The 22479-nt window shown below is 49.3% G+C and overlaps 9 protein-coding genes across 9 annotated transcripts; 5 read left to right on the top strand and 4 right to left on the bottom strand.

Moving 5' to 3' along the window:
- Positions 1-2341: 2341 nt before the first annotated feature.
- VTN77DRAFT_7655 (uncharacterized protein) lies at positions 2342-3196 on the top strand (the record flags this gene model as incomplete). The annotated part of the gene is made up of 1 exon (XM_069424067.1): positions 2342-3196. One exon carries the CDS (start codon positions 2342-2344, stop codon positions 3194-3196), a length of 855 nt encoding a protein of 284 aa, XP_069275295.1.
- Positions 3197-3666: 470 nt separating this feature from the next.
- VTN77DRAFT_7654 (uncharacterized protein) lies at positions 3667-4679 on the bottom strand (the record flags this gene model as incomplete). Its single annotated transcript, XM_069424066.1, has 3 exons — positions 3667-3780; positions 3852-4179; positions 4240-4679. 3 exons carry the CDS (start codon positions 4677-4679, stop codon positions 3667-3669), a joined length of 882 nt encoding a protein of 293 aa, XP_069275294.1.
- A 1241-nt stretch (positions 4680-5920) lies between these two features.
- On the bottom strand, positions 5921-6448 carry VTN77DRAFT_7653 (uncharacterized protein; the record flags this gene model as incomplete). Its single annotated transcript, XM_069424065.1, has 1 exon — positions 5921-6448. One exon carries the CDS (start codon positions 6446-6448, stop codon positions 5921-5923), a length of 528 nt encoding a protein of 175 aa, XP_069275293.1.
- Positions 6449-6517: 69 nt separating this feature from the next.
- Positions 6518-7302, bottom strand: VTN77DRAFT_7652 (uncharacterized protein; the record flags this gene model as incomplete). The annotated part of the gene is made up of 3 exons (XM_069424064.1): positions 6518-6629; positions 6694-6946; positions 7056-7302. 3 exons carry the CDS (start codon positions 7300-7302, stop codon positions 6518-6520), a joined length of 612 nt encoding a protein of 203 aa, XP_069275292.1.
- Positions 7303-8417: 1115 nt separating this feature from the next.
- On the top strand, positions 8418-10112 carry VTN77DRAFT_7651 (uncharacterized protein; the record flags this gene model as incomplete). The annotated part of the gene is made up of 2 exons (XM_069424063.1): positions 8418-8725; positions 8789-10112. 2 exons carry the CDS (start codon positions 8418-8420, stop codon positions 10110-10112), a joined length of 1632 nt encoding a protein of 543 aa, XP_069275291.1.
- Positions 10113-11661: 1549 nt separating this feature from the next.
- On the top strand, positions 11662-13475 carry VTN77DRAFT_7650 (uncharacterized protein; the record flags this gene model as incomplete). The annotated part of the gene is made up of 7 exons (XM_069424062.1): positions 11662-11742; positions 11811-11943; positions 12021-12161; positions 12230-12319; positions 12391-12699; positions 12802-12986; positions 13086-13475. 7 exons carry the CDS (start codon positions 11662-11664, stop codon positions 13473-13475), a joined length of 1329 nt encoding a protein of 442 aa, XP_069275290.1.
- Positions 13476-14484: 1009 nt separating this feature from the next.
- On the bottom strand, positions 14485-15854 carry VTN77DRAFT_7649 (uncharacterized protein; the record flags this gene model as incomplete). The annotated part of the gene is made up of 4 exons (XM_069424060.1): positions 14485-14504; positions 14567-15460; positions 15515-15769; positions 15824-15854. 4 exons carry the CDS (start codon positions 15852-15854, stop codon positions 14485-14487), a joined length of 1200 nt encoding a protein of 399 aa, XP_069275289.1.
- Positions 15855-16109: 255 nt separating this feature from the next.
- On the top strand, positions 16110-17741 carry VTN77DRAFT_7648 (uncharacterized protein; the record flags this gene model as incomplete). The annotated part of the gene is made up of 3 exons (XM_069424059.1): positions 16110-16199; positions 16262-17661; positions 17717-17741. 3 exons carry the CDS (start codon positions 16110-16112, stop codon positions 17739-17741), a joined length of 1515 nt encoding a protein of 504 aa, XP_069275288.1.
- A 557-nt stretch (positions 17742-18298) lies between these two features.
- VTN77DRAFT_7647 (uncharacterized protein) lies at positions 18299-21720 on the top strand (the record flags this gene model as incomplete). The annotated part of the gene is made up of 2 exons (XM_069424058.1): positions 18299-19449; positions 19500-21720. 2 exons carry the CDS (start codon positions 18299-18301, stop codon positions 21718-21720), a joined length of 3372 nt encoding a protein of 1123 aa, XP_069275287.1.
- Positions 21721-22479: the final 759 nt, after the last annotated feature.

Here is a 22479-nt window from a genome sequence, read left to right as displayed (position 1 = left end):
ACCGTCCGCAAGTAAAATCTTACCATGGATAGACTCACTCTGAGGGGAATTGCTATCCTCGTGAGATGATAGGAAATGGCCGCAGTGCGAACACGGTGGATCTGAAGTTGGCAAGGTTGTGCTGAACTCCCCAGCCGGGCACATACATCTCTTTGTCGTTGTCATGTACGGGTTCGTGCCATCTTGCTGTTCTTCTGTATACACCTTCCTGCCATTATCCATACGACGCGATGTTGGCTGGGTCGCGGCATTGGGACAGAGAGTGGACAGCGGTGAGAAATGAGTTTTGGAGGGATTGGCTTGTCTGGCTTTCTGAATTCTGACGCTCCATGATTTCAGAATTTTGAAAGACAAGCGCAAGGAAAGAACGAGGAAAGAAGGCACGAAATGGAAGTTCAAACTCTAATCATGTGCAGGAGAACGACCCAGAGTGCAGAACTTCACAATCTGAGAGAAGAAGCTAATAGAAACAGATTACAGTCAGAAGAGACAGCTAATAAAGCTGGAAATCAAGTGGTCAAAGATAAATCCAATATTGCTTGAGAAGAAAAGCTACGCTGATGGTCATAGAGATAACATGGTTTATCACGCATTCGCTGTGAATTCCTCACTTTCCTTTCGGCATTGCGTCGTAGAATGCCCTCGAGAAAGGAAATTGCCTATAGCTCAAACCCCGTGGCACCCATCCTACGATTGGTAGCACTGCTGCGTTCTCACCACCATCTGTTCGGAAGGTGAGCAGGAATTCATTCAAAAACGAAAGCGCTGCTCGTCCGCGGATTTAGCATGCTGTCCCGCCTTTTCTTCCTTCCGATACCATTCTCTCGACTCCTCACTTCGCGCCAGTTTTCACCACGTCGTCTACGGACAGGCTTAAGCTGCGTCTTGTCCGCGCCGCAGAGTACATTCAACAACTTAACCTTCTCATGCCGTCATTGAGCAAAATAGTATAAATATATCTCTTGTCCTGGGGACTTCCTGTAGATGCATATGTGTTCATGGGCCTGTAGACCGTATGGGTTTGGTTGGTACAGAACTTGTTGGGGTCGCAGACAATAACCTTAACCCCAGGATGCACCCGCGCACTACGGGAAGAGTACAGTTGGATTAGGTCAGCATCACAAATGCATGTGAGGAGATGGACCAGTGCGTGGAGGCAGACAGACAAGTGAGTGGCAGAAAGAATGGCGCTGAAAACAGCATTGACTGCGGCCGTTTTGGGCAGCCCTCTTGCCATCTTAATTGTTTAAGAGAGTAATGTCTTTCCATTAATATTATGCTTTTTTTCTTACTAATGTCTTTTTTCCTATAAAGCTTTATCTTTTTTTTTTCCCTGAGGCTGGATTGAAAACCATATAACTATGATCTACGGCTATAGCATAAGATTACATTTTAGATGAGGCACTAATTTCTACCTAATCTAACTGCTAGGTTATCTATTTGAGGTTATATATAGTGGGGAGATACTATAAAGCACATATTATTTTAGAAAAAAAAAAACTCATTTATGAAAGTTGATATTTTCTGTACCATAGAAGTTGATGTTTTCCCCCTAGGTAATGTTTCTTAAAAAAAAATACTCGTTAGTAGTTAACTGTCATTAACTATTATATAACCATTATGTAGCTATCCCCTTATAATACTCACGTTTGTCATAGCAAAATGGTCAGAAAGAAACCTTTGCATAATGGTTGGATGACGGTTTCTGAAAACCCCCTGGTCCGGTCCGATATGGCAGCATTAAGGTTAGCTTACAGCCTAATCTTAGTTAAATGGTAGTTAAACGTTAGTTAAAAGTTAGTTAAACATTAGGCACCCCGTACCTAAAAACCTCGGCAAGATGGACCAGTAACAGACCGAGTACTATCTATATACTAGCCTTCTCTCTCCCAAGAAGACTTTTATAAAAGGTAGAACAATCCAGAAGTCTAGAATAGAATTGACTTAATATCGGTACCTCCATCTTCTTTTTCTACCCAATTGAAATTTAAAGCCCGAGGCAAGTACTGCTGATAGCATAGCTTCGAACCACCTACCTGTTAACAGCACAGCTATATATTTCCCCCGCAGTTTATCGACGACAGGACAAACAGACTTGAACAGCAGGTTCTTATTTTCTTCTTATTTCATTTCTGACGATTTGATTTCTTGCCATTTTCTTTTGTCTTCTCTCTTTGGTCTTGCATTTTCCAGCGTTGACAACGGGAGGAGTGACACAATACTTACCACCATTGAATTAAACTCAATCATTCTTGTTTTTCTTCCACAGAATTGACATTCTTGAACCACTTGTTTTTCATTTATTGATCTCTCTCCTTTTTTTTTCTCTTTCAACTTCCACATGTCTCCCGCCATCCCTCCCCCTCTAACGCCCACCTTCCTCAAGCTCTCCTACCCCGCTCCCCGCGTCCTCCTCGTCACCATGAGCCGCGAAGAGAGCCTCAACTGCATGAATACCGCCGCACAGTGGGAGATGGACGCCGTCTGGAAATGGCTCGACGAGGAGCCCACGCTCTCAGTAGCCGTCATCACAGGCACAGGGAAGAAAGCCTTCTCCGCAGGCGCCGATCTCAAAGAGTGGAACAACTCCATGGCCGCCGCTGACGACAACAACAACAACAGCAACCTGCAGAAGAAGAACAGGGTTGGCAACCCCCCCGCCTTCAAACCGCTCAGTCGCCGCCAGGGCAAGAAACCCGTCATCGCGGCCGTCAACGGCCTGGCCCTTGGCGCCGGCACCGAATTCGTCGTCAACTGCGACCTCGTTATTGCCGCGGAGAACGCGACTTTCGGCCTGCCGGAGGTGAAGCGCGGCGTGGCGCCCATCGGCGGGTGTCTGCCGCGCCTCATCCGGACGATCGGGTTGCAGCGTGCGTCCGAGTTCGCGCTGACAGGCCGCAGTATCTCCGCCCGGGAGGCGCTCGCCTGGGGACTGGTCAACAAGGTCGTGCCGCAGGAGGAGGTCGTCGATGAGGCGGTGCGGTATGCCTCGCTTATTGCGGAAAACAGCCCTGATGCCATCATCTGTACGCGTGCGGGTCTGAGGCAAGGCTGGGAGACGGCCTCCGTCGAGCGGGCGGTTGATATCACGCTTGAGCGTGAGTGGGCTGAGCTGCAGAAGGGCGAGAATATAAGGGAGGGTCTGCGGGCGTTTGCGGAGAAGAGGGTTCCTGTGTGGAAAGCGAGCAGGCTATAGTAAACCTTTTGTATCAATTAAAGCGCTCTTTTTCTTGTTTTACTACATTCCATTTCTGGTTCGGAGAGGATATGTATTTGATTGATTGATATAGCGGTCACTTTTTGATTTCTCAGCGTGTATGTATGTATGTATGTACCTTATGTGAATGATACCTCTGCAGCATCAGATATACAGACTACGCATGGTCAGCTATATCCAATAACGAAAGTTAGAAGACGAGCGCTGGAAACAATATAAACACCAGCATTGCTTGCTATGGACAGGACTAAATCTCGCTCATCTTCTTTCTTCGTCCCGGTCTCAATGGTACACGTTCATTCTATTCTCGTTATATCATCTGATAGGATCAATGTCTAACAATATATGTATGTGTATATATAACCATCGTCGACTTCGACCTCGTCATCTACAGACATCCTCTAGCAGCAGCGTCTCAAAGGAGACGAAGAAGCGGTTTCAAAAATATATTATGAAGCAGAGCACACAGTATCCTGGACGGATGGAGGGTTGCTGGTGGCTCCAGTACCCCAGTTGGCCGCTGCCAAAGCCTGACCGGCGGCCGTCGAGCGATCAGATCGGATCTACAGACGATCAAGTCAGTTCCAAGATTTCTTTCGCCAATACTTTGTCTGGACAGACGAAAACGACATACATAATAGCTCGGATCAACGTAGTACCACCAATCATCGCTGCGGAACGCATTGTCCGTCGACTGGCTGGCAGGATCGTTCCAGCCCGTGTTGCGGGTGTCGAAGTTGGCGTGCTTCGACCACGACACGTACACCTTGGGGTGGTCCTGGTTCTGCACGCCGTTCGGGTTGAGCGCGTCGCCCGCGTTGATCTCGTCCGTCGTCAGCGTGTTCTGGATCGAGCCCCAGGTCAGGTCGTGGTAGCCGCTGTGGGCAGAGAGCAGGGCGCGAGAGGGCGCCCAGGTGTTGTTGTCATCTCGGGAGTGGATGATGATGACGCGCTCCCAGTCACTGTATCTCGACTATCAGTCTTCTTCTCATGTCGTAGACTTAGGATGGCTGACTGCATACTAGGGATGTCCCGTGTCAATGAGATCCGCCACCTCCGCGCCATCCTTTTCATAGAACAGATTGTACACCACCCGGACCTCTGTTTCGTTGCATCGCTCATAGGTATAGTAGATTGGGAAGGGCGGTCCCGGATTGCCAATGGGCACTCCCGGATTGCGACAGCCACATCCCACGTCAGGATATTCACACTGCGGCGCGGCACGCGTCTGGTACGCCAAGTCGTAGATGTCGGGCGTCGTGGGAGAGCCTCCAAACGCCCAGGTCGGGTAGCACGGCGGCTGATCCATGGCCTGGCCGAAGAACCACAGCGGAGCATATCGGTTGGCGAGCTCGACACCACCGGCATTCAACAAACTGGTCATCTCATCGTCGGAGATCGAGGTCACCGCAAGGGCCGTCGAGGCCATAGCGGCCACCAGAGCTGTCGAGAGGACCTGCATGGTGGCAAGCTGATAGGTAGGTATATTCCAAATCAAAGAAAAACACAGTAGACAGACGCTGGCAAGGTCACTGCGTCTTCAGCACCCTATCAAGAGTGTAATATTTGTCCACCCACAGACTGCTCCAACCCTTCTGGATGACATGAAATGGAAAGGAAAGAGAGGGAGAGAAAAAGGAGGGATATCCTGTCCATCTTGTACTCCGTGCTCTAAAATCAATCGCTCGTTTGTGATCACCTAAGACGGCCGGTTGGCACGGGGTAGAAAATAGATCAGTGTAATGTAACATCGTCCTCAAGCGTCCTTCTTGGCAAGAAGGAAGTCGAGCACGGGATCAGATCAGTCCGCAAGTATTGGTACGGAGCAAGATGGTATGATGGAAGTTGAGAGAAGCAAGTATTCATCTTGGCGGACTTAGATGACTTTGTATTTCCTTGGCATCCAGTCCGCTGATAATTTTTCCCCTCTCTTAAATGACCAGGACATGGCAATGTGTTGTTGATGTCGAATGGACTGCCCACGAGATAAGCTCGACAAGTCACGATAGGGCAGGCAAGGACTGACGGAGAGGACTGATGATTTTAGCTTCCCCGCTGTTAATTTAAGTTTAGCTGTTTAGCTAATGATTATTGAGAAGAGCTTGGGCAGTTCCCCAAAATAGTTGCCTCGTCCGTTAGTCAGTAACAGTTGGAGAAGCGAAAGATGCAACAATGCACGGCCTCTATCTGTAAATAGTTAGGTTGGTGTTTACGTATATACAGAGTACATACTTGACTGCATACTCACCTCATCTTTTCTCCGAACAGAGATAGAAGAAGATACTCGACGTTCCGGACTGTGCGTGGTTCCTGACTTGGACCCATGATCGATTCGGGGGCCAAGAATCATCATCAGATTTGTCCCTGCGGGATTGATGACAATCGCCACGGGTCACGGTACCTGAGTCTGCCGTAAGAGGTAGTCACGGGGATATGTCACCTTCCTGTTCTATCAGAGCCTAACGATCTTGTGAGGCTGAGCTTCGCCTCTTTTTTTTTTTTGTTTTGAAAAATAAACGAATAATACCGAAGGTGCTCAATAAATAAACCCCCGAAATCAATGAGACAAGCTCTCTATTGCATAGGCGAATTCCGGTGATTTATGTCACTTCGAGATAAGTCCATCTAAGCAAGAACAGTGTGTTTTTGTATATATACTACTTGCTAGATGGCCTATATGACTATAGATATCAATCGGACGGATCAACCGCCGAATTTGTACAGGTAGAGGCCTTCAGCGCTCTGAAAACGTTCCTCTCTTCCTGCGACCGATATCCTCCAGGCGGCAATGAAGTCCACAGTCTCTGCAGAGTGGTGGAACGCTCCAGGGGAAGAAGCCATCCCAGCAGAGGAATATATGATCCATATCGAAGCAAAACTGTTCCTCACAGCCTGCCTTCTCCTCATCATCGTCACTGCTGCAAGTTTCCCAGTCACTGCAGTCTCATGGCTTGTAGCCAGCAGATCTTCGAATCCTGAGCGGATCCATTTTGCATCCTCCGCAGAGAGTACCAAGCTGTCATGATTCCGAACCATGAGTTGAAGCGATGCGTCCCGAAGTTTTGGTTTCAGGATCATGAGAGGAAGCGTCGCCCATTGCAGATTCTCTTCCTGATCCCTTTTACCATACGGGATCATTCTACCCCCGTCGACTTCAATCAATACAACAGGAAAGACAGGATTCTTTTTACCGAACGCGGTCACTGTGGCAGCAGTAAGACATGATAGCATATTTATCGTCGAGTGAAAATAAATATATATACAAATATACAAATATATTATATACAGAGACCTACCTAATCAGATTTTCTGCCCATGATCATCGAGCAAATCGCTTTTATCGTCCAATTCGGACCATTTGGGCTTACCGTCGAAGACTTCGATGACCCGTCTGCTGTAGAAGATATGGCAGCTGCATTCTTATTAGTATGCACTGTAGAACAAGATTCGGAAAAAAAAAAGAACTGCCCACTGACTTGATCTCAAACGCCTTTCGTCGTTGCAACTGCTCCGCCTCGACTGTTGCCAAATCGATCAGCTCCGGAAATACCAAGCACACATTGCGGCCTTCATCCATGATGGGCGAGTTGCAGAATGAGCAATACACCTTGCACGGCACCTTGTACCCTTTTTGCATGTCGTGGGATGAGTAAAAGGTCAACGAATCAGTGCCCCGGGTGAATTTGAGGTCGGTCTTGAGGAAGATCGCGCACCACTGGAAGGGGGCCGCTGTTGAGGTCGATCTGATTAGCATATCAAGCGAAGATAGGATCTTAGTGAGAGTCTTAGCGTAAAGCCATGTTGGTCTTGACAGAGAATATAAGAGTCAAGAACGAACCGTGAAGGGCCTGGCAGGCTCTGCAATGACAGAACTTCGCGGCCAGGGGCTTTTCTCTCCTGATCTGGTACTGCACTCTGCCGCAATGACACCTGGCCGTCCACTTGACGGGTCCAAATTCTTCCTCTATTTGGATCTGGTACGGGGCACGATACTTCCACTCGTCGTCTTCCGATTGTTCGGAACCAAAGTAAGAAGAGGCAGGATGAGGTAAGGGCATGGGATCCGAAGGCATATCCTCCGCCATTTTCACTTTTGCCTGAATAGTATATAAGACCTTGTTATGCTGTAATTGGAAACTTTGCGTAGTCCTCGCGGTGTGCTAGAAAGATTCAGGGAGGTTGACAGCATCGAGATAGGGCCGCAACCTGAGTGATAGGGAGTATTGTAGCCCGGGATTGGCGACAGAGAGACTGAGTTCGACGGAACATTGGATCACAAAGAGAATCTTCTTGGCTTTTATTCAAGATATGTCCTGGGAGAAACCCAGTCAACAAGATGGACTTTTGTGCGGAGCTGCATCGTGATGATGTCATCTCGATGCAGTCTTCCCGACAACACAGGCACGAAGCAGCATCCATGGATCTGATCAGTTCTGCACGTGGGAGGAATGGTTAAATCTTCAATCCAATCGCGATGGATTCTATCCGAGTGCAGTCAGCTTTTTGAGTTGCAGCTGTCGCTGTCAACACCGCTCCAGCAGCATTGATTTGCGTCCACCAGCAAATCAGCATGTGAAGTAGTAGAGGGCGACTGAGACCATTGCCAGACGTCGTATCGCAAAATTTGGAGAACGAAATTGCTTGATCCGTGGTCACATTGAGTCATCGATGCAGGCCAAGAAAGAGGTTTGCGCTCAGCAAGGCGTTTGAAAGCCGGGTATTTGCTGTCATCGCTAAAATAAAAAGAGAAACCGTGTTGTGTACGGAGTAGATGAAACAGAACTAAGTACGGAATCCAGTGCGTGAAACACTTCCATCCCTGGGTTGAGCGCTGACAGGTCCAACGCGCTCGACGCGGGTTGCCGCTTGCCTGTCACGGTGGGCGAATCCGATCGTCTCCTGCGACCCCGCACTGCGTCGAACAAAGACGCCAATGATGATCAATGAATTAATCAATCTCCAGAGACTGCTGTTTGCCCGTCTTATCCATCGATCTGAAGCTGCAGCCGCCATGCCTGTGAATAGAGACGCTGTCCGCCCTTTCACCATGCCAATCACCTCCCTCGCTGATGGCGGGCCCGAGTCAGCACAAGAATAAAGAGCACAACCGCCGCAGTTCTTTACTTGACTCCACACATTCTTTCTGCTTTCTCTCCATGAAGCTCTGCGGTCCCTGTAGCCGGTCGGGGACACGCTGACCATGCGATTCCTGAAGCACATTCGCTCCCGTTCCCGCAGTAAGAGTACGGACAGCCGCAATCATGGCAGTCCTGGAGGCCCGCGATCTTCGCCCTTATCCTCGCCCCCAAGATTCGACTACACCAAGCGACTTCCCCGTGAAGTGCTCGCCAAGATCTTCTCCCATGTCTGTCCTCATGTCCTCGATGATTCCTACGACTCGTCAGAAGAGTCAATGACCGAGGATGGGTGCATGCTGTGTGACATGCGTGACCTGGCGCATTGCGCTCTGGTCTGCAAGCGTTGGTTCCTACAGGCACAGCCATTGCTGTAAGTTCTCTTAAATTGTCTACGCGTGGAAGCATCTCAATGCTGAAGTGTAGCTGCTCTCAGCTACCAGCATGTCCGGATCGACCCCGTCCACTATTGCGAGCTCGAGCTCGAGCTCGCCGCAAAACGTAAACATCGCTCATTCTTTGACCGCAATGGAGAGCCAATCGATGCCCCCAAGACACGGTTGATGCTGTTCATGAGGACAGTGAGAGATTCGCAGCAGCTGGCAAACACAGTGCTCTCGCTGCGGATGCCGTACATGACGCGAGAGGCAAGCAAAGCCGAACTCGCGCGGACAGTATCAGTCTTGCCAAATCTGCGCTACGTGGATCTTCCGGTCGGATTTTACAGCGACGATGCCTCATCCTACACATTGAAACAGGAGTTGATGGCTCGATGTCCGGATATACGGAGGATGCGATATGCGCATGGCTCGGAAGGGAGCTTCTCGCGTGTTCCCGGATCCCAGCTCTGGGTGAATCTGGAAGTCCTTGAGCTGGCGGGTTTACAGGTTGAGGAGAGCGTGTTGCGCCTGGTGCTTCATTCCTTCCCTGCTCTACGGAGCCTGAAGTTGGAGGATTTTCCGTCGTTGGGAGATTCCATCTTCGCCCCGGTGCGAGCTCTGCCTCTGTTACCACCACTTCAGCGGCTGATCCTCCAGAACATACCAAATATCACGGCGAGCGGGCTCGCCAGTTATCTCTGCATACCACAGAATCGAGACGCCCTGAACTACCTGACCGTATCCAACACGGGAGTGCTTCCCCAGTCGTTGCATGTGATCCTCTCGAAAGCACCATATCTCCAACACTTGTCCATCGTTCAGGATGTAGACCGATCTTTCCCCGTGGAGAACATTACCCTTCTCTCCTCCCAAACTCTGAAGTCGATGCATTATGAAATCACGTCCGAAAATCCGTCTTATGGTCTTCATCCCGTCTCAACCTCCTATTATACCTACCTGATGTCTTCTCTTCTGTCCAACTCACTTCCCGCTCTGCGCAAGCTCTACGTTCGCGATGCCGGTTTTCCTGAGATCTTGCTCCTGAGTTCACCGCCGCGCCTCTTCGGCGGCGGTGAGAGCGGTCCTCAGCCGCGGAAGACGGGGCTGCAGCAGTCCCTGTCACTTTACAGCAAGGGTATGGATGAGTTAGAGTGGAATTACACTCAAATTGAGCCCGTCTCGACTGGTCGACCGAGCACCCCGACCAGACCGGTTAGTTTGTACGGCGCGCAGCTCAGCCCGAGTTGGGGTGGAGAAGCTCGAAAGAGCATGATAGTTGGTAATGGCTTCGGAGGGTACTTGGCGGTTCCTGTGGACGGGGGACGCCCGAAGAGCAGTGGCGGATACAAACGAGAGAGCAAACATGATCTGTGGAGGTGACCTAGTAGTCTATGTACTCTAATGAAAGTGCGAGTGATGAATGAAAGATCTGCTGAGAGATCAGTCCGATCGATGTACAGTATGTACAGTACCATTATTATGATTGGATGTCCAGGACAGTTTCGTTAGGGCTATGCAACGAACATAAGACTGAGAATTGATGCCTCTGTTGACGCATGTAGTTTACTTAGATTGAATGCTATTAAGCATGTCCTGTGAGCTAATACTCCGTGTTTGTTTATTCCGTAGTTTCGTCCCGTGATCCCACTGACTTTTGGACAATAGCCATTTAGCCTAACTGGCCCTGATTACATCCAACCTGATTTAATAATTACTAACTTTTAGACGCAGAAACCAAAGAGGTCCAAGACTAACTATGATTTTCCCACCATACAGAGTGAGAGTATGGGATCTACTTGCCGAATGCAACGTTGAACCCAGTCGGAAGTTCAAGCTACAACGGCCTAATCCTTCAACAACCTTATTCAGTTACACTTGGGCCGCTGGATTCGATCCACACAACACAATCCTTCGGGTGGAATCTCGGGAGCGGACTGCGGGTGATTGACGCCACTGGAGCTTATTCACTGTTATGTACCGAGTAATACTGCACCCATGTACCTAGGTACCTAGGTATGGATGCGATGTGCCTATGCAGTGTAACATCTTCACAAACTGCGTCTGTTTTTCTATTTCTGTGGGCTTCGGTTTTCTTCCTCGGTCTGTCTGTCTGTCTGTCTGTCTCTCTGTTTGATTGTTTGATTGTTTTTTTCTCAGTCCATGTGATGACAGCGAGTTGGAGAATTAAACTGGATAAGAAACCCGTTCTAACTACAGTACAATGAAGGGAAAGAAAGAAAGAAAGAAAAAATGCAGTCAATTGTCAAAAGGCACAGTAAGCAGTACTACTAATCACCCCGATGCCCACGTATGTACAGCCTACCTAGGAACTAATTTAAGGCGCTAAGGTTTCCCCGCATTTACGTACGGAGTAATATCCGGGGTTTATTGTCACCTACCTCGGGAAGGGCTTCATGAATGCTTACAGTACCTGCCTAGGTAGCCAATTGCTCTAGGTAATTAGTTGCTTACTTCGTTCGTGTCCGCCACATGGCAGGCAATTCTCTCATTGGCACGTCAGCAAAAGAGGTGGAAATGCATTGGATAAGGAGAGTGGAGGGGAATGGAGTGGAAAGGCGGAGTAACAGGTACAGTACGGAGTACATACCTAGGTATGTACTGTACAGATACAGGAGAATACATCCAATGACAAATTGCAGAGACGAGAATATTAATACTAACAATAAAGGGAAAAAAAATATTTTTCGTTCTCCGCGTTTCTAGCTGATGCTGAATACATACGCTGGGTATAGTGCAGTACATATATAGGTAAGTATGTGGAGCTCTGCTGATCTGATCTCTTTTCTACTCTACGAGTTCGTCTGCCTGGATGTCCGTCCCTTGATCGAAGCTGAGGTTGAATTGAATTGAATGAGTTGACTTGAACTGAACTGATCCCAAGAGACAGACAGCACTAGACTTGCCCACAATGCTTCGTCGTGCTACTTCTGCTGCTGCAGTAGCATTATTACTCTCTCCTGTCCACGCCCTGGTCAGACCTGACGGAGTGGTATGTCTCAAAATCTTTTTTTTTCTACGTATCAACAAGTCATGGCTGACCTCTCTGCCTTACACTAGGGGAGACTGCCCGCTCTAGGCTGGAACTCGTGGAACGCATTCGGCTGCGACGTCGACGAGGAAAAGGTCCTGACAGCAGCAAATGAGATGGTCAACCTCGGTCTGAAGGACCTGGGGTATGAGTACGTGAATAGTGAGTTATCCCTCTCCCTCAATCCCCCTTCTCAATTCTATTCACTGGATGTATACCGACAGAATGTAATTGATTAGTCGACGACTGCTGGTCCGTCAAGAGCGGACGCAATGCCACGACGGGTCGGATCATACCTGATCCGACCAAGTTCCCTGATGGGATAGACGGTCTTGCGGAGAAGATTCATAGTCTGGGGCTGAAGATTGGAATCTATAGCAGTGAGTTTGAATCAGCTTGTTCTCCGACCTCTTAGGACAAGCTGATATTGAGTACATTAATTAATTAGGCGCTGGATGGACAACCTGCGCAGGCTATCCAGCCAGTCTGGGAAATGAGACGATTGATGCTGAGACGTTTGCTGAATGGGGGATTGACTGTACGTATTACACTCTATCGCCTCCGACTTTGAGCCGAGTTTCATCTGACTATTCGCGTGCTTGATGACAGACTTGAAATACGACAACTGCGGCGTCCCGCCCGACTGGCAGGATGAATACTCGTACTGCGTCCCAGACTCAGGCAACCCCGCGACCAACCCCAACGGTACCTGTCCCGATCTGCAGAACCCTGCACCGGCAGGATACGACTGGAGCAAGTCCAAGACGGCAGAGCGGTACCGCCGGATGAGAGACGCCCTGGTCGCGGTGCAGGACAAGCGGACGATCCTCTTCTCGCTCTGCGACTGGGGACAAGCGGATGTGAATGAATGGGGGGCGAAGACAGGGAACTCATGGCGCATGTCGGGGGATATTTCTGGTAAGATCTTCCTCGTACTATACCGATAATAAACATGAGAAAAGCAGACTCTTTGACAAACAGCCATCTTGGTCTGACCTCACTAATGTAATCTTCTTCTAGCAAACTGGCCTCGCATTGCCACCATCCTCAACCTCAACAGCTTCGAACTAAACTCGGTCGACTTCTGGGGCCACAACGACCCGGACATGCTCGAGGTCGGCAATGGCAATCTGACGCTGGCCGAGAACCGGGCGCATTTTGCGCTGTGGGCGGCGATGAAGTCGCCTTTGATCATTGGGACGGCGGTATGTCCCCTATCCGTTATCTATCTATATACCTATCTCACGCAGTGTGACACTGCTATCACGAACTACAGCTAACATGACCTTGTTCTTGTCTGCTAGCTCAACGCCCTCGACAGCGCACACGTCTCCATCCTCTCCAACAAATACCTCCTCTCCTTCCACCAAGACCCCCTCATCGGCCGTCCTGCCTACCCTTACAAATGGGGGTACAACCCGGACTGGACGTTCGATCCCGCGCATCCAGCAGAGTACTGGTCAGGGCCGACGTCGAGCGGTGAGGTGTTGATTTTCATGCTGAATACGGAAAGTGGCAATGCGACGCGCACCGCGGTGTGGGGGGAGGTTCCTGAGTTGAAGAATCGGACTAGTACGGCTTTCCAGGTCACGGATGCGTGGACGGGGAGTAGTCTGGGGTGCTTGAAGGATGGGTATAGTGTTGAGTTGGAGAGTCATGATGTTGCTGTGTTGGTTGTGAAGGGGGAGTGTTAGCGGCTGGCTGAGCTGGCTGACTTCGCCTGGCCTGACCTGATCTGATCGGAGCTGCATATTCAGGGGCCGGAGTAGTATATATCATACAGAGTCAGAGTGTATGTATATACACCATCGAACGATACCAATAATATTAATATGAGCTGACCTTATCTACGACCCATCTACGATCAAGTATGAATGAACACCATGCTGAACTTCCCTTCCTAAAGGTAAAAATATGTTGTAGAAAACCATGCAGGTAAGAAGAAAAAGAAAAGGTAACTCAGAGTAAAAAAAAAATCAATTGATTCCATTCCATTCGATCCATTCCCGTCCCGATCCCGTCTTTGAGCTATATCAACTACTTACTTCATGCATGGCCAGACATCAGAACGAAAGAACAGAAAATAGGAATAAAAAAATCAAGGTCAAGATCAAGATAATGGAATTCGGTCGTCAACGTCAAGTCAAAAAGGCACATAGTTTATTAATTCATCTGTTTGTTTCCTGCTTTTCGAGGAAGATCCTGGAGCTTGCTCTTTCCGGATGCGCTACCTAATTCATCCCATCCATCCGCCTAAGACAGACAGGATTGGGTATATGTGCCATGTGCCTTGCCGGGTATCGTATCAATGATAAGAAAGCTGTGGACTCCGTACGGTACAACGCGTACAGTACAGTACGACAATAACAAAGGTGGGTATGTATGTATAGTTCATTCATTCAGTCTGACTGCTCTTTGCGAATCGAATCGAATCGAATAACCTAACAGGTCGGTCAGCTGACAGATGTCACTTGTATGAGATGGGTTAGTTCTGAGATGCGGCAACTCACTGTTTAGGTAATTTCCCCATATCCTCCACGCTGTTCCTGACCCTGTTCGTTGCGCATGCAACTCGGAATCTTCTAAGACATTCCTGTTGCTCCACGGCTGTGGTGCCGGCTGCCAGGATAGAGATGTAACCGAGACCCGTCACCGAGGTATGGTATGTCGATGATAATCAAAGAAGTGACGTGATGCAGACAATTACGAAAGGAGATCGGCAACTAAGGTTAACTCGTTAGTATCGAAGTGAATACTGAGAGGATCAAAGGATAAGGTGGATTACCATTCATGGGCATCTCATCAATCTGAGTCGAGTAGTAAAGCTCAATGTCACGGAGGATTCTCACATCCTCGCTCGTAACAAAGTTGATGGCAACACCCTTCCTTCCGAATCTACCGCTTCGACCGATTCTGTGAATGTAGTTCTCACGATTGCTGGGCAGATCGTAATTGATCACCAGAGAGACCTGCTGCACATCGATACCACGGGCCCAGACGTCCGTCGAGATGAGCACACGAGAGTTGCCCTGTCGGAAATCTTGCATGATACTGTCGCGTTCCTTCTGTGGCATCTCACCATGCATGCTGGAAACCGTGAAGTTCGCTTCGCGCATCTTATCGGTGAGCCAGTCGACCTTGCGACGGGTGTTGCAGAAAATGACGGCTTGCGTAATAGTCAACGTATCATAAAGGTCGCACAGCGTGTCAAACTTCCACTCCTCTTTCTCAACTGCAATAAAGTACTGTTTGAGACCTTCCAAGGTCAACTCATCACGCTTGACCAGGATGCGCACGGGATCCGTCATGAACTTGGTGGTCATGTCGAGGACATCGTAAGGCAGAGTGGCTGAGACAACCACAACCTGCGTCGCAGGCGGAAGATAGCGATACACGTCGTAGATCTGTTCACGGAATCCTCGGTTCAAGAGCTCATCCGCCTCATCAAGAACGAGCATCTTGATGTTCCGAGTCCGTAGATGACGACGGCGAATCATGTCCGCCACTCTCCCAGGTGTACCCGAAACGACATGCTGGCCATATTCTAGCTTTCGAATATCTTCTCCCACGTTCGTTCCACCAATGCAAGCGTGGCATTGTACGTTCATGTAGTCGCCAAGGGCCATGATGACGGACTGGATCTGAGTCGCAAGTTCGCGGGTTGGAGACAAAACGAGAGCTGGAGAAATCCCGTTAGAACGTGAGGGACATAAAACAAATGTTAACGACATACCTTGAGTCTCACGAACGACGGTGTCAATCACCTGGAGGATACTGATCGCGAACGTCGCAGTTTTACCAGTACCGGATTGCGCCTGGGCGATGGTGTCGCGGCCTTTGCAAATCTGAACAATAGCGCGGGACTGCACCGCAGAGGGCGACTCGTATCCATATGCGTAAATCCCACGAAGAAGGTTCTCCTTCAGGTGCATGTCCTCGAAGGTGGGAGCCACCGTGACCTCCTTCGAGGTGGTGAACTCCATCCGTTCTGGTTCAAGTCAGTACGCCAGTTGAGAAACAAGGGAATCTGTATCGTCCTCACCATCTGCGCGTCGGTCAATTCCGTCAGCCATGATGAGCGTTATCCTTCTTCGCGAGACCACCAAAGATTGATAAAATATTACAAGAATGTTGGTTCTTGCTGTTCCTCAGCAATCCTGCGACGCGCTGACTTTTTGTCTGGTTCTCGTGGTCCGAGCGCCACCGGCTATCATCACGTGATCACAGCTCCAGAAAAGCTGTAGCTAGTTCCCTCCGCAGTCCGGGTGGCCAAAAGTCAACTGCAGTGAGCTTGCGCCAAAAGTGACACCGCAGTCCACAGATCCATCATGTTGCTCGAAGATCAACGGTTCATTCATGAGGATCTAGAGCGGTTGGAGCAGGGGATCGCTGATCGCGTGGCCGAAGAACCGCGAAATGTACGTTCGTCCCTACCAAAACGAAATCTACCGTACCATACTGACAAGATATGATCTCACAGATTCGCGAACGATTGGCTCGTGATCATCAGATCGCCGGATTTTTGAACCGAATTGAAGAGCAGTCGAAGAGACTGTTGGACATCTACAAAGATGCCGAAGGTCTCAAGGCTCAGGAAATACAGGCTATTTCGACGGGCGACCCATTCGAAGAATTTTACAAGCGCCTAGAGGAGATCAAAGACTTCCATAAGAGATACCCCAATGAACCGGTGGAGAACCTGGAACGAGCTTATAAGCGGCGGAATACCGGAGAACCCGAGCCTTTCTTGCCCGAGATCGATTCGATGTTCACAGGCGAGGAGGCGTACGGACAATTCTTGGATCTTACCCAGCTGCACGAGGACTATCTGAACCTGCCTGGCGTCAAACGACTCACCTACATTCAATATATTGACCAATTCGATATCTTCACCCCACCTCAGCTCCCGATCAAAAGGACCAACAAAGTGTCCGACAAGTATTTCAAGTACGTCGGTGACTTGGCGGCGTATCTGGAAAGTTTCATCAAGCGGGTGAGGCCATTAGAGGACCTTGACAAGCTCTTCGCTAGCTTCGACGAGGAGTTTGAGAAGCAGTGGGCCGCAAACGAGGTTCCTGGCTGGGGTGTAGAGACTGCCACAAATAGCAATGTTGGGCCGAAAACCCAAGGCACTGGACAGGGGATCTGGTGTGCAGATTGTGAAAAGGAATTCCTGAATGAGAATGTCTACAAAAGCCATCTTAACGGCAAAAAGCACATTCGTGCTGCGGAAGCTAAGAAGGCCAACGGAACCTCTGAGACTGCCCCTACAAAGCCCGTATCTGCTGTTGATGCTTCACTGAAGTCGTTGAAAGAACGGGCAGTTGCCGAGCGTGAGCATCGGATCCGATCACTGGCGAAAGCGCTTCAATCGGAACGTCAAGCGACACGAGTTAATGTCGAGCGGAGACAGGGTATGACGGAGCGAGAACGCCAAATGGAGATCGAGGCTCTGATGGCGGATGCCGAGCCTGCAGCAGGGGGTCGTCGTGACGAGGAATCAGACAGTGAGGGAGAAGAGAAGATCTACAACCCGCTTAAGTTGCCGCTTGCCTGGGATGGCAAGCCCATTCCCTACTGGCTTTACAAATTGCACGGCTTGGGCGTGGAGTTCCCCTGTGAGATCTGTGGTAATTTCGTATATATGGGTCGCCGTGCTTTCGACAAACACTTCTCGGAAGCAAGACACATCTACGGCTTGAGGTGTCTAGGAATCACTTCTCAAACCAATCTCTTCCGCGAAATTACCAAGATTGATGATGCTATCAGGCTGTGGGAGAAGCTCGAGAACGACCGCAAGAAGGAACGAGAAGAACGCGAAAATGTGGTACAAATGGAGGATGCCGAGGGTAATGTCATGCCGGAGAGGATTTATCACGAGTATGTCACCTGCCGTTTCCTTTCAAGATGGGACCGTATGCTAACGCTCGAACAGTCTGCAAAAACAGGGAATTCTCTGATCAGCTGTTGTATAGTTGCTTCCCGCATTATAATCATTCTGACTTCTACCTTGGAGTTCGGCGCGCTATTCTTCATGCTTTCTCGTTATCTTAACGGTTGGGCTTTGGATTGGGGAGGGATTTGGGCTTGTGGACGCATCGTGCTGTTAAATACAACAGCAATGTATTTTAAACGAATAGATTCCTGTTTTTTCATTGCCAGAAATTGAGTACCCAGGCACAGTACACAAGAGAAGATAATCAAATCTTGCAATGGGTGTGCGCTCCTTCTCGTAATAGTAATATGGATCACGTGTGTTCGTGAACCATGGACGCGACTCAGTCTAGCCCTAGTAGCAACTTCGCGTTCCTCGCCCCGCCCCATCTCCTTGCATATCTTTTGTTTTTCTCTTGCCAGGGGTCATTCTTGTCACTTGGATACTTTCTGCTCTGTATCGTTTTGGGAACATAGCTTGCCATTGGGTCGTCAGCACGCATTGTTGGATATCGATATCCAATCATGTGCTCCATCTTGCAATCGGTGACGATTCGTGATTCACTTGAGATCAAGCAGTGGGATGGGGTTTAAATTCTCTTACCTGTGCGATCTTCTCTCCAGTCTCGAGGATAATCAACATTTGAAAGCGTCGAGCGCGGCCAAAACCAGCAATCCAGATATTCGCACCGTGTCCAATTGGTTTCTTAACCATTCGAAGCGGATCCATGCCCAGGATACAGATTTGCTAGCCCTCCTCTCCTGTCTTTTCCCCGAGAAGCGAACGGACAGAGTATACTGGTTGCAGCATGCCTCTCTTGCCAGAGTCATCGCCCGTTGTCTACTGCTGGGTATCTCCAGAAGAGAAGAGCTCGACCGTTGGCGACTGAGTGGGGGAGAAGACCTTGGTCAATGTGTCGAAAATGTAATGCGCCAAGCGGAGAACCAGATTCTCCCTGGCCAGGAGGTCACTGTAGAAGAGATTGATGAGGCACTCCATCGAATCGCATCTCGATGTCGGTTTTCTGGCCCTCGTGTTCGCAGACAGCATACAGCCGTCGACGTTGAAGAGGCTCTTGGAGCCCTGTACCGAAGGTTGAGCAGTCGAGATGCAAAATGGCTCACTCGGATGATATTGAAATCATATTATCCGGTAATGCTGCCCGTCAATTTTGTGTTGAAAAACGTCCATTTCCTCCTCCCACATCTGCTCCTCTTCCAGGACTCGTTGGAGGCAGCCGTGAATTTACTGAGAGAAACCCCCCTGAGACTCTTTCCACCTCGACCACAACCCGATGTGGCGAAGATTCTCAATGAAAAGGCGCTTGAATACCTAACCCCGCGAGTTGGAATCAAGATAGGGCGCCCAGAATTCTACAAGGCTAGGAGCGTCAGGCATTGCTGCAAGATGATAGGACGACGCAGGATGAGTCTCGAAAGAAAGTACGATGGAGAATATTGCCAGATACATATTGATTTATCGAACCCGCAAGACTTGATTCGCATCTTCTCAAAAAGTGGCAAAGACTCCACTGCTGATAGGGTGGGCATCCATAGTGTCATAAAACAGTGCCTTAGAATTGGGGAGCCTGATTGCAAGTTCTCCCGTCACTGCATTTTGGAGGGCGAGATACTTGTGTGGAGCGATAAGGATGAAAGGATCCTCGAATTTCACAAGTTGCGCAAGTTCATAACTCGGTCTGGTACATTGATTGGAACGGATTATGATTCTCAGTGAGTGTGCAGAATATTCCGGGTTGATCAGTCACGAGCTGACTGCTTAGACCAAAACCATATGAACATCTGATGATAATGTTTTTCGACATCCTCCTGCTGGATGACAAAATTTGCCTGACTCAACCACACAGAGATCGTCGCCTGCTGCTGAAGGATACAGTCAAGGTGATACCTGGACGTGCTGAAATTGCTGAACAAGAGATTGTGGATTTCTCGCGTCCTGATGGACCAGAACGACTACGGAGGGCCTTTGCCAGAAGTATCGCTGAACGATGGGAAGGATACGTCTTGAAAGCATGCGACGAACCGTACTTTGCCATTCTCTCGTCGGGCATGGATGACGGTTTTTGTCGTTGGATTAAGCTCAAGAGAGACTATATCCCTGGTCTAGGTGACACTGCTGATTTTGCTCTCATTGGCGCAAGATATGAGTCCAGTGATTCTGCGGCATTAAAGCATATCAAGAATTTGTCTTGGACACATTTTTATATTGGATGCCTGGAGAACAAGGGTGCGGTGAAGCAATTCGATGCCAGACCCAAGTTTCGAGTCGTCGATGTGATCGGCCGTCAAAGTCTGAATGCAGCAGACATGCAAGTTCTGAACCACTGGGGTCAGTTCTATGCCTGCGATCCGGATTCCAATACCTTTTTTGAGATCCACAGCATCCACTCAGACCTGTCAAACATGGATGTTGTCTTTAAGACGCCGTTTGTGGTGGAGGTGCTGGGAAGTGGTTTCGACAAACCCTCAAACACACCATATTTCACACTGCGTTTCCCACGTGTGTTGAAGATCCATTGGGATAGAACATATGAAGACACAGTCTCTTTCTCAGAGTTGCAGGATTTGGCAGAGAAGGCTCGTTCTGTGCCTGCAGAAGAGGTATCACAGGAAGATGCATTATGGTCTGGGCGAATCAAAGCGGCGGATGGGAAATCAGACTATATTATTGATAAATCCCAGAGCAGTGCAATGTCTAGCCCTAGATCTACATCGACCATGTTATCTCCACAGTTCATTCAGAAGACAGTCGGATCAAATGTTCCTCCGCCTTCGACAGAGTCTAGCGCAGATGTCATATCACAGGTCCAAACACCTGCTATCAAACAACATAAACAACTTGAACAACCCTCTCTTTATGATACAACGCGTCGCGCTGCAAAGCGACGCGTCTCATCACAGCAAGAAGATGTGGTTGTCCCACAGTTGTGCAAGAAATCCAAGGTCTTCACCACACCTCAAGGTCCCATTCCAATCTTCATTGATAGCACCCAAGCAACGTCACCTACTCCACAAAACACTGACAACTCGAGCCGCTTCTTAAAGGATCTTGGCGGCAACATGTCTTCTCAAGGTGGTCTTAGGTCAAATCCAACGAAGACTGCTCCTGGCACAGTGTTCTCTATCCAAGATGAGAACCATGTCAAGAATGTTACCGAAAAGGCCGACTCGGTCGCAGAGAAAGCTCCTAGCGGATTTCAGGACACCATGTCTTCAGGATCTGATGAGCCGGAAACAGTGTCGCCAAATGAAGATAACAAATCGACTGAAGCCACCTCCGTGATCCCCAAAGCATCGATGCTCCCAGAGATCGACCTTCAGTCACCCCTCGTGACTCTTCCGATATACTGTGGTCGGTTTTTCTTCGCCAGACCTGCTCGTCACCTCGAGAGTATTTTCCGCGGACACGCCAGGGAGTTCACCTTCGCAGCCTGCCACTTTGTCGAAGAACTGGCCTTTCCCCGCTGCAGGGACGCCCTCCTGAACTCGAACCCCAACGCGGTCGAGAATGATATCGCCCTCGGCATCGTCCTGGTCGACCCTCGAGCCGGCTATGGTGAAGTCGCGCTGGACATCTTCGACGTGGGCAACGAAGTCGCCAACACCATCAAGTGCGGGTGGCCTGAGCTACCATCCAAGGGCAAAATCTTCTTCCTCAGCTACCACATCCTGCAGGCCGGAACGGGCGTCGAAGACCGCAAATGGTGTCTGAAAGCGCGGTGGGCCGAAGTCGCCAAGAGTTATTTCCAGGCCTGCATCTCCTGGGGCTATGGACTGCCAGCGGAGGTCGAAGCTAAGAGACGCCACGAAGCGGGCAGATCCAATGCCAACGATGACGACGAAGACCGCGACAGACGGGTTGGCACTGATGTGATGACTCTGTGGGAGCCGAAGGAGTTGGAAATTCTGGGCGAATTCGCTTCGATTGAGCCGCTGATCCATGTTTCTGGAGAGGAGTATGAGGATACTGGGTTCTATACCTGAAAGCGACAGCACAAGAACAACAACGCGTGAATGACAGTTATGATGATGATGGTTCATGATGGTGATGATGATCATGGCGGTGATAACAACCAGTTTCTTGGTCTCCTCGTTTCTCCTTGTTGTATGTGCATTGTCATTGTCCATTCACGATTAGCCAGATGTGTCAACACTGTTCACGGGACTGACTTGGACTGATTGGATCTGAGACTGCTTGGCTGCAACTGTTATCTATTATGCGGATAGGTCTGGTATTGTCGTTGGTTCCTGTTCCATTCCATTCTTGTACGATAGGTTTTAGCCTTTTAGGTTTTTAATAAGGAGCAGCAAATGGACAGACGACAATGATCCGATTCGGGACAATTCAACTCAATTCTGTTCAGGGAAAGCTTCCACCTATTTACTCCATCCGCTGATGCATGCACGCAAATATCCTGGTAATATGTAGTAATGGATATATAGCTATCACGCTGCCTGTTCCAGTGCCTCTAGAAAACGCCAGACCGGTCCGAAAGTACCTCCCCGAAGAAAGAAGAAATGGATAGACACATAATACAGTCATAATACTAAGAACAAAGAAGAAAAAATATTCTTTTTTAATACCTGTCATTTTTTCATCCCTTTCCTGCCTTTCATGTTTTCCTGTGGACCTTACTGGATTATCCACCCCCTTCTCTCCTCGCTCTAACATCCCTCATCAACGCCTTCGCCTCCTCAACCTCAATCCCATCTTGACACAGCTCGCCCGCGAGTTGGTCTGCC

This window comes from Rasamsonia byssochlamydoides (assembly GCF_041956645.1).
Source record: "Rasamsonia byssochlamydoides strain NRRL 3658 unplaced genomic scaffold VTN77scaffold_62, whole genome shotgun sequence".
NCBI classification, from domain to species: Eukaryota; Fungi; Ascomycota; class Eurotiomycetes; order Eurotiales; family Trichocomaceae; genus Rasamsonia; species Rasamsonia byssochlamydoides.
Note: the sequence above shows the minus strand (reverse complement) of the source record. Positions and strands in the feature narration are given on the sequence as shown.